The 10,717-nt window shown below is 41.4% G+C and overlaps 1 protein-coding gene across 1 annotated transcript; it reads right to left on the bottom strand.

The window, feature by feature from the left end:
- Nucleotides 1–4,083: 4,083 nt before the first annotated feature.
- Nucleotides 4,084–9,271, bottom strand: ACTC1 (actin alpha cardiac muscle 1). Its single transcript, XM_014891494.2, has 7 exons — nucleotides 9,204–9,271; nucleotides 8,524–8,672; nucleotides 7,282–7,606; nucleotides 6,483–6,644; nucleotides 6,179–6,370; nucleotides 4,764–4,945; nucleotides 4,084–4,414 (listed from the first exon to the last, which is right to left on the bottom strand). The coding sequence occupies exons 2-7, from the start codon at nucleotides 8,650–8,652 to the stop codon at nucleotides 4,271–4,273; spliced, it is 1,134 nt and encodes a 377-aa protein (XP_014746980.1). The 5' UTR covers nucleotides 8,653–8,672; nucleotides 9,204–9,271; the 3' UTR covers nucleotides 4,084–4,270.
- Nucleotides 9,272–10,717: the final 1,446 nt, after the last annotated feature.

Here is a 10,717-nt window from a genome sequence, read left to right as displayed (position 1 = left end):
AAGAAGTGTTTCTGAAATATAATTCATTTCCTCTACAAGAGCATATTACCCTGTATTTGGTAGACAACATATATATTGTATTTTGTGAATTCTACTTTTATGATGAAATATAAAATTGCCACCAGATATATTAATTTGTGCTAATGCCTACTATATTAATTTCATCCAATATTATTCACACAGAACAGCTTAATCATAAATTAAATCCATCTTTTAAATATATGACAGCATTATAACATGCTTCCAATAATTAACATTACTGATTGCTTACTTTTTATGTTTCAGCAATTGTAGCCATCCTCAGGATAAAAAGCAAAGGTAATTGGTAGTATATTAACTGCCTGAATTGCTTCTTTCTGAAGTGTAATGAGTGAGATTTACTAATCACTTAATTTTATAATACCTTATTCTCTTTCTTTTGTCTTGATAATGACAGAGACTTCTGTCACGGGTTGCTTCAGGGTAGGACAGGCTTCAGCTGTAACTGGGAGCATCAGTCTCTGCCCAGGTCTCATATACAACTGTATCCAACCAGCAGGATTTTATCTATTTTTTTCTCTTTTAGTGTTAGTATTGTAGATTAATCTGACTGTCACATATATTTAGAGTCACTTAATGATTTCTAAGTATAAAACCCTCTCATTCTATATTAAAAAAATTATCACTCTACAGAACTCAATCATTCAAGCCAAAAATTTTCCTATTAGTGCTTTCCCTCAGGCTGACTTTCCTAAAGCTTTAGCTAAAAGAGCCTTTTAAGAGAAGATTAGTACAAAGTAGACAACTCTATCAAATTTATGACTCTGCTACCAATTTTTTTAAGGAAACTTCAAGCACAAACAAATGAGCTCTGAAACATCTCCGTATTTCCTGTAAAAAAAATCATCTTTTTAAGCAGAATCACAATGTTTTCAGATCCTTAGCACATACTTAACATAGATATTAAAAGCATTGTGTTTTGATCATAATTCTCAATACTTGTTAAATGCCAACATGCTCGTCAGTCTACAAGAAAAGTTTTAAGATCTGAGGGTCAGCCAACAGTGGTAATACCTTAATGCCCTTCAGTCAAAAGCATAAGTACTGGGCACTGTTGTTCTGGCTGCCAGAACAGGCAATAAGATTTTGTCTCAGCTCTTACTGATGTATGTCAGTATTTCTTAATACTATTTAGTCCTTCTTACTGAATAAAGCTTCTTTATGTAGCTTAAAAATCACGTCAGACTGACTTCCACAGAATTCCTTCCACTCCATTTTACATACAGGGCAGTAAGGAGCTGCAAAGTCAAATAACCAGACACCCTTCAGTGCTGCAGACAGACCTTTTGCCTTGTATTCACACTGCTTTTCAAAACGTGTGTGCTGAATCTATAATTTGGCTAAACATTAATTCTCGTTCTTACATTGAAAGGGCATCTCATCAAGAGCAGTGAAGGTTAGCTGGGTTCCTTTAGTCTTCATATTAATGTCAACCTCTTGATTAGCTGAGGTGTTTCAGAGGTGAAGATTGTTGACCACAGCAGGGTTTAGGTACAGATATTTTTTAATCTACCTTTTTCAAGGAAATACCCAAAATAGTTTTACCTATCATATAAGTGCTCTGCAGTTAGTTTCTGCATCCCACTCCACCATCTTCATTTTGCATGGAAAATGTATAATACATTAAGTCTTGGAAAATGTAAACAGAAGGCAAAGTTTAACAGTGGCCTCTCTTACCAGTACTTTGAATCCTAGTTGATGTGACTTAATATTCAAATTCCTCTCAATCAAACTAGATCTAATTTTGCTTCCAGAAATATTTATTATAATTCTCATATAAATGAATTACTAGTTTTCACTGCATTAAGTGGGAATACATAATTTTCAATGGCCAAATATGGGAGTATTGCACTAAAAAATTAATGCATCTGGAAAAATGCTGTAAGAAGAGGAAAGAGGGTTAGGCACTGACACTTTTTTTACCTATATGCAAGCACATGACTATTCTGTATAAACCTTGCTGCTCATATCCATTTCCACAAACTGTGAATTACAAACCTCAAAACGCCTGTGGAAGGAATTTTTCCATCAGTCCTGTAATCAGTGGCTTCCTTCAATTGCCTGCTCATGCCCACAGGCTCAGTGGTGAATCCCTGACCAGAGCTGTGGATGTGGTGCCAACTGCTGCCTGCCAGTCCTGCCCTGTCAGCCAGAGCAGTCAGCACAGGCATCCACCAGGGCCGCCTCAGCACGATCTTTGCATACTTGCTTAACATTTTAAGCTCCAATTAGTTGCAATTTATGTCCAGTATCACCCTATTAATTCACAGTAATACCTGAGATAACCTTTCTGCCCGGCCAAATCTTTCAAATTAGCAAGCAAGTCAAGTGAAAAAAGTGCAGTGTTTCTAAACAATGATATGCAAGAGTCATTCTCGAACATCTGTGTTGGTCAGACGTCTGGAAGAGTTCCCATGTTTTCAAGACATACAAAATTTCTCCATGGTGTGAACTTCCAAATAATTACCTTCTGTGGGAACCTTCTTGAGAACAGTGGCGGCTGTTGACTTTGACTTAATAGATTCACAGGTTAATAAATTTGTATTTTATTATGAAAAGGCCTATTTGCAGCAACATTTCAGTAATACTGAGTGCAGTATTAGAATGAGTATTTAACATTTATGTTTAAATTTTCATACTGTTAAAATTTCATTTTTAGGTCTGCCTTAAATATTTAAATGAATGTCCGAAATACAAAATGTTTCACATGTCATATTTATGTTTAAATTTTTTTCTATTTGACAATTCCATCCACCTTCTCTGCCCAACCCTAAAAATATCTAGAAATAGTCTAATATTTCAATTGCAAGGGTGGTAGGAAATTTCAGCAGTCCCCCAGTAAAATGCCTTCTAATGATAAGTAAATTGGGGACAAACATTAAACATATCTTTGTATTTTTGAAAGAGTAAATTTGGTTCTATATAATTACAGGTCGCATCTAAAGATTACTTTTAATGCTTTTCAAGAAAATAAGAGAAAAGAGGAACAGAAAGTTTCCCAACTAGTGTGTAAATTATTTTTTTTAAATTAGCATTGGATTATAAAATTAGCATAAAGTCTTATCTTTTCAAACAGCTCCGATGAAACTCAGCTAACTGCATACAGAGTTGGATACATGCTTTAACTGATTTCCTAAATCAAACTCAGGTATATTCCAGTCTGTACATAGTTCAAACTATGACACTGACTGGTTCCCTTACTTTTATGAAAATGTCCTAGATCATTCTGTACTTCCCTTTTTAGTTACTACTTTTTGAAAAAAAAATAAAATAAAAATCAAAGAGCCCGGTTATAAGAAGTCTTGGTGAAGAACACAACAAACGCCCATGGAAAGTGTGCAGTTTATGATTGTAGTATCTGGGTCAAGTAGCAAGAAAGGATAGCAAAGATTAAGGATTAAAAATTGCCTAAGACACATGAATGATGATGTGAAAATAATTGTGATTGTAACAATTGTAGGTTTATACAGCAAAGTTTGATTGTTGTGCATTAGTACAATAAAGATTTGCTTCTTTATCTCTGGCTTTGAAGAAATAGGGGAAGATGAGTAAGCTGTCAGTTTCAATTAACGTTTTGTCATAAATATTTATACCCCACAAAACAATTGCATGACTCTTTAGGACTGAGTTAGTTATTTATAAATCACATTCTAAATGTATTAACATAATTCTTTTACAGAAGCTTTGGCTTTTAATAAGTGAATATTAAAATATCTGGGTTACAATAAAAGCAATAGAAGAATCTTCCTGAACTGAGTGAGTGAGTATGAGAGGTTTCCTTTCACTTGTTTCACTTACTGGGTCTACCCTAAGGCTTTTCCTTTATAAGCCTTGACATATATAACTTCTTTTGTTCCAAGTTTCAAAATTAAAACTATGAAGTGTAAATTCTTATTAATAGAAAACCACGACCTAACATGCCTACATCAGTTAAGATATGAATGCTGTAAAAGTATTCACAGGTCTGATGGGAGTTTCCAAATCCCAGGGGTTTAGTCTCATTTTTCTGAACAAAAAATACTTAAAATAAAACAAAAGACAATATTTTGTAGGTTGCAAGTCCCAGATCTCGTTTATTTATAAAGCAATAAATATTAGAAGCACAAATAAATTGCACGGGTGTGTAAACAAACTGTACAATGACTGAAGAGTTGGGGAAGGTTTGCCAGAAGACTCCAAGAAGCATATTGTCGTCATCCTGAGTGGGAAGTAAATTAAAGGGGGGAAGTGCTTAGAAGCACTTGCGGTGTACAATGGATGGGCCAGCTTCATCATACTCCTGTTTGCTGATCCACATTTGCTGGAAGGTGGACAGAGATGCTAGAATGGAGCCACCAATCCAGACAGAGTACTTGCGTTCAGGAGGGGCAATGATCTAGGATAAAGAAAAGCAACAAAATCCTCATTTCTGAACAGTGAATCCATAGCATCAATACTAAATACCACTAGATATTTCCTTAAGCAGGTAAAGAACTTTTCTATAACGGTATTGATCTTCAGCAGCTCTTATAATACATATATTTTAAAAGTCTGTGATCATATTTTCTTCTTTTAAAATGCTTCTAACCAATGTGACTATTCTGATTAAATGGAATTTCTGCTCGTCTGTCCATCAGCTGTTGATCTAATTTTTGAGTTGTTCCTATATCCCAGTTTAATGAAGCAGACATTGTCTCATTGTCTCCAGCTTTATCCACATTTTATAACAGAGTCAAATTCCTTACCTTGATCTTCATAGTGCTAGGAGCAAGAGCAGTGATTTCTTTCTGCATGCGGTCAGCAATGCCAGGGTACATCGTTGTCCCACCCGAGAGGACGTTGTTAGCATAGAGGTCCTTACGGATATCAATATCACACTTCATGATGCTGTTATAGGTAGTTTCATGGATACCAGCAGATTCCATACCTTGAGAAAAAAAGAGACAGCAGGCCAGTGAATTATACAAGAGATCTCCATGAAACGAAACTGTGGCATATCTCATCATCATTAGTATGAACTTCTAAGGCCTTTTTCTCATAAAAATGCTTCCTGGTTATTGTTACAGAAAAATATTAAAAAATAGAATTACAAAACTAATTGAACATTAGTTCAATTAGTTCAACTAAGTGAACATTATTTGTCAGAAAAGGTAAGAATCATAATGCATATGCAAAGGCAAGACTCAAGTTTCTTGCAAGTAGACAGGCGAGACAAACTCATTTACTATATGGCAGTAGAAGAAGGGTATCAAGAACAGAAAACATGAGTATTGGTTGATGTCAGTCTCACTAAAAGCATTATTTGTGTATAGTAAAGACAGCAAATGAAGACAATAAAAATAGTTGAAGTAGAACTAAAGAAGACAATAGTAACTTCTTCAGTCTACTCAAAATGTAGTCCATACTATTCAGAATCATCAAGGCAAGACATAACCATGACACAGAATAAGATATTAATACTTGATATTAAGAAAAAAAGGAACAAGAAGCAAGTGTTTGTAGGTTGCATTCCAATTTGTTAATTTTAACAGGTGCTTCCTGAAAGGCCTGACACTGGATCCAGTAAGAAGTCAGCTGATGAACAACTGCATGTACTGCTTGGGACTTAAGATTATAAACATTTGCTGTATCCGTCAGCTGCATGCACAACCAGCAAGGATACCATCTCCACGAGGGCAATGTTAATTACAGTGTATATAAATACACACACACACCTTCACTCCACGTCCTTCCCCTCTCTGACACTCCACTTCTTCATGGAAATAGATACTCTTTCAAATGTAAGCCTTACAAATACAGCTCTGGAGGCTATTCTTGCCATCAGTGACACAGAATCATAACATGTCTTTTGGAAGGGACCCATAAAGGTCATGGAGCCCAACTCCTTAATGATGATATTGTAACTGTATGTTTTATCATTAAAAAAACTCTGACCCTAAAACTTGATCTAAAACTTGCAACAAGAGCCCAGAGCTCTGCTAATTACCAGATGAATTCACATCAAGCCGATCTTACAGGAACCAAATGATCTAAATTATTATTCATTCGTATCTGATTTTTTGCCAAATTTAGGTAAGCAGGAAGAGGAGCAGAGCACCTTCCAAATCTTCTGATTCATTCATTCCTCCTACATAAAGGAGAATTTCCTGGGAACACTTACCAATAAAGGATGGCTGGAATAAGGTTTCAGGGCAGCGGAAACGTTCGTTACCAATTGTGATCACTTGACCATCAGGCAATTCATAGCTCTTTTCAAGAGAGGAGGAAGAGGCAGCAGTGGCCATTTCATTCTCAAAGTCCAGTGCAACATAGCACAATTTCTCTTTGATGTCACGAACAATCTCACGTTCAGCTGTAGATATAGGAGAATCAAATCAAGCTTTGGATAAGCTCAATACTAGAGAAGATGATCAGCCAAGACAGACATGAGGATTTTCACAGTAGAGAAAAGCTGAAGGACTGACCTGTTGTCACAAAGGAGTAGCCACGCTCCGTGAGGATCTTCATGAGGTAGTCAGTCAGATCCCTGCCAGCCAGATCCAGACGCATGATGGCATGAGGCAAAGCATAGCCTTCATAAATAGGCACATTGTGGGTGACCCCATCTCCGGAATCAAGGACAATACCTGGGAGAGAAATGTCAGAGAGCAGTTGGAATCACCTAGCAAATGCTTAGACTCCTTAAACACAAGAAGTAGCAAGATACACAACAAAATAAAAGGAGTTTTTAGCATAATTCTTTTTCAGTCACAAACATCTTTCCAATTCTTTCTGCCTTTGCTTGCCTGGACATTCCTGTGGGGTGTGAATTTTCCCACAGAATAGTTGTTCAATACATATTTTAAAATAATCCATAAGACCAGTCTTCCACCACTACTATAGTGAGCAGTAAGGATATTTGCAATAGTGACTATCTTGATCTGATAATGGGCATCTTTTGGTCCAGTTTAAACCCTTAAACAGATATAACACTTTTGTAACTGCAGTATCCCTACAGGAATGTCTCTCCATTTGCAAAACAAGCAGTGGCACAGTCAGTTCCATGATGCCTCTCCAAAAGCAATGCAAATTGTCTGTGGAAAGAACAATGTGGACCTATTTTTTACTGGCTTTTATGCTATTGTTATCATTAATTGCTATAAACTAAAAATACTTATTTTTCTGCAAATTGAATGAGTTATGGTGTGTTTTCCTATTTGGAATGGAAAAGAAGGAGAGTTCCTGGAAGGAAATAGAATCTAAGTGGTAATTTGTTTATTTTACCTGTTGTACGACCAGAAGCATACAGGGACAGGACAGCCTGGATTGCCACGTACATAGCAGGGACATTGAAGGTCTCAAACATTATCTGGGTCATCTTCTCACGATTAGCTTTAGGGTTCAAGGGGGCTTCTGTGAGCAGAGTAGGGTGTTCCTCAGGGGCAACACGGAGTTCATTGTAGAAGGTGTGGTGCCAGATCTTTTCCATATCATCCCAGTTGGTGATGATGCCATGTTCAATTGGATATTTCAAAGTAAGGATACCTCTTTTGCTCTGAGCTTCATCACCCACGTAGGAATCTTTTTGACCCATACCAACCATAACACCCTAAGAGAAGAAAACACAGAAAAGCATTATTTGAGGAAGACAACATCACAGAGTCCAAACAACTACATCACAGCCAACTGGCTGACTCAGGACAGGTTTGGGTTGGATATTAGAAAAAGGTTCTTCACCCAGAGGGTTGGGCACTGGAACAGGCTCCCCAGAGAAGTGGACACAGCATCAGCCCTGACAGGGTTCAAGAAGAATTTGGACAATTGTCTCAGGCCCAGGGCTGTCCCATGCAGGGCCAGGAACTGGACTTTGATGACCCTTGTAAGTCCCTTCCAAGCCAGGATAGTCTATGATTCTGCAATTCTAACTATCTTATTTTCAAGAAAGGTACAAGCAGTCACAGCCCTGAAAGGCTGTTTGGGAAAATAAATTAAACATTATTGAATTATTAAGTCAACAGAATCTGAGGTGCTCCTTCCATGACATGAATGGATTTCCCCCTATTTTTAATACACCTCTTATTTTCAATTGCTTCCTTTTGGTCCAAAAATTTGACTGAAAATAACCTGCACAATATCATGAGCAGGAAAAGGAGTTTGTAAACAGGAAGACACAGAGAGAAATTACCATTCTGGTGATTGAAGATTCTTTATATTACTATGCAGCCTTAGCAGTAATTTATCCAGTAAAAAAAAAAAAATTAAAAAGGGAAGTTTTATGAACTTTTCTACCAAGGAAATTGTAGGAGAAAAAGAAGGTATGGGACAGTCAAACAAGGAAGTTGAGGAAACACTGGCCAGACCTGGCGATGAATCACCAGTACTATCACAAGAGGTGAGCAGACGAGAGGGCAGGGTATTTGGGACAGGGCAGCAGAACTGTAGGAAAGGGAAAGGAAGGGGAAAGTGGAGACGACGCCTAGAGAGAGGGAGATGCTCTGTCCTGCCTCGGTCCTGCCTCTAATTTACCTGGTGCCTCGGGCGACCCACGATGGAAGGGAACACGGCCCTGGGGGCATCGTCTCCGGCAAAGCCCGCCTTGACCAGCCCCGAGCCATTGTCGCACACCAGTGCGGTGGTTTCCTCGTCGTCACACATCTTGGGAAGGAGGCACGAACCTGGAAAAGAGCAGGGCGGCACGTTCAGAGCCCCGCGGGCAGCCCCTCCGCGCCCCCCCTGCCGCCATCCCGGAGCGCACCGCCGGACCGCGGCGGCGGGAGCGGGAAATTTGAGTCATCCCGGAGGATGCTCCATGGCTCGTGGACAGGGCTCTAAACGGGATCCGTCCGCCGCTTTCTTCTCCGAGCTTTAAGAGCCGCCCCAGCTTGCAAGACGCTCAATTAGGGCGTCATTAGCGGATCCCTCTGGCCTCAGACCGAAGAAAGAGGGAAAGGTTTTGAAATGGCAGAGATCTGTCCTGCTCAGAGCGCTTCGCGGGCGGCCGATGCTGGGCGGGGGGCGGCCGGGGCAGGGCGGGCGGTGTCCCCGGCAGAAGCAGCGCTCAGCCGGGAGCTGAGCTCCGGCTGTCCCTGCATCACCGGCACCCGCCGCCCGGCGGTGCCTCCCGTCCATCCCTCCCGTCGATCCCGTCCCGTTCCATCCCACCCAGCGCCTCCCCGCCCGCCCCTCGGTGCCGCCGCGCTACTCACCAGACCAGCACGGGCGGCGGGGGGGCAGCGGAGGAGACCCTGGCTGCTGGCTCGGCGGAGACGCCCCAATTTATAACCCCGAGGGGCAGCGTCGTGCGGGGCCGCGGCGGGCCGGGGCAGCCACCTTGTCCTTATTTGGTCGGCTCCGCGCCACTGAGCGGCCGCGCAGCCATGAATGGAGCCGGGCCGGCCCCGGCCAGCGCGGCCGCCCGGCCCATGTAAGGCAGGCGCGGGGCAGCGCGGCCCCGGCCGCCGCATGGCCAAATAGGGAGCCCAGCGCAGCCCCCGGGGGTCAGCGGGCCGGGCAGGGGCCGGGCAGGGGCCGGGAAGAAGGGGCCGCCGTGCCCGCAGCCCGGCTCGGCCCCCGGGCCAGCGCCCGCCGGTGCCCGGCCAGCTGCGGCGCCGCAAACTCGTGATGCTCGGGCTTGGCGGAGGGTGCGAGGGAAGCCGCACGGGTGTTTTCTCCCCCGGCTTTTCATTTTTCCACCGGAAAAAAAAAAAGGCCGGTCGAGCTTCTACTTTATCAACGAGTGATGAGGCTACTTCGGTGCCAACAACTGTGGCTCCTCTCCTGCATGGAGGCGGCATCTGCTCTCTATGTTGCCTTAGGAAGGAGCAGTGTATTCTCAATTTCTTTTAAACTCTGATGAGCACACGCTGCAAAAATCACCCTTTTCTCTGCTTTTGGCTGTCATCTATGGCACAAAATGGGATGTGCTTATTTGTGTTAATATGCATGTACTTAAACTCCTCATTTTTGCTCTTTTAATGCACACTAGATCAGTAAGAGATAGTGATTTGTCTAGGGCAGAGGGCGAGATATGGGAATAGCTTGGACAAAACCCAGCTATGGTATTAATGTAATGTGACAGTTGTTTTCCTGCTCAGATGTTGAATGTTTCAACATTGATAATTTGTTCCAGCGGTGGAACCTAGAAAATCCATGTGTCTTCAGGACTTTTTTTTGTTTGTTAAAAATAGAAAGACTGGAGAGGCATCCCTTGAGTGGGTTTGGCCTGGCATGTGAAAGCAGAGATTGTCAACTCATGTCCCAGAGAAACTCATTATAATGTGGAGTACAGTGTCCTCCAGGAGCTCAGCTTGTAAAATGCTCCATGTCTGCCTGTGAAATAAAGCTAGGATGCAGCAGGGAGAGTTGAGGTTTGGGATAGAATGGTGAGCTTCAAAGTCAAAAGAGGAACACTCAATTGGATCAAGTACTTAAACACAGGTCCCGTTTATGAGATGCCACACAAAGGCTGGCAGACATCATATGGGTATATACATCTTAAATTATGTCAGGAAGGAAAGAGCTTGTGAAAGCTACACAACCTGCAGTCTGGGGGCTTTGAGAAGTGTTGGGGAAGAGCAATCTTTGCACGGTGCTTGAGCTCTGACAAAGCATGGGACAGCTGGAAATTGCTATTTGTTTCTAAACGGTATCCAAAGGGGGCGTCAGAGACACTCAGGCTTTAATTTCTTCTGAAATCAGAGATTGTGCTTGTTTCTAGCAC

Source organism: Sturnus vulgaris, chromosome 6, assembly GCF_052056855.1.
Source record: "Sturnus vulgaris isolate bStuVul1 chromosome 6, bStuVul1.hap1, whole genome shotgun sequence".
Classification (NCBI taxonomy): Eukaryota; Metazoa; Chordata; class Aves; order Passeriformes; family Sturnidae; genus Sturnus; species Sturnus vulgaris.
This window is presented reverse-complemented; position numbering and strand designations above follow the sequence as displayed.

Excerpts from the sequence above, each read along its gene's own strand:
- ACTC1 (XM_014891494.2), bottom strand. The coding sequence starts at position 8,652 with ATGTGTGACGACGAGGAAACCACCGCACTGGTGTGCGACAATGGCTCG. Across the intron at positions 4,946-6,178 it reads ATTCCAGCCATCCTTTATTG|GTATGGAATCTGCTGGTATC; the intron begins GTAAGTGTTCCC and ends TTTTTTCTCAAG. Across the intron at positions 4,415-4,763 it reads CTAGCACTATGAAGATCAAG|ATCATTGCCCCTCCTGAACG; the intron begins GTAAGGAATTTG and ends TCTTTATCCTAG.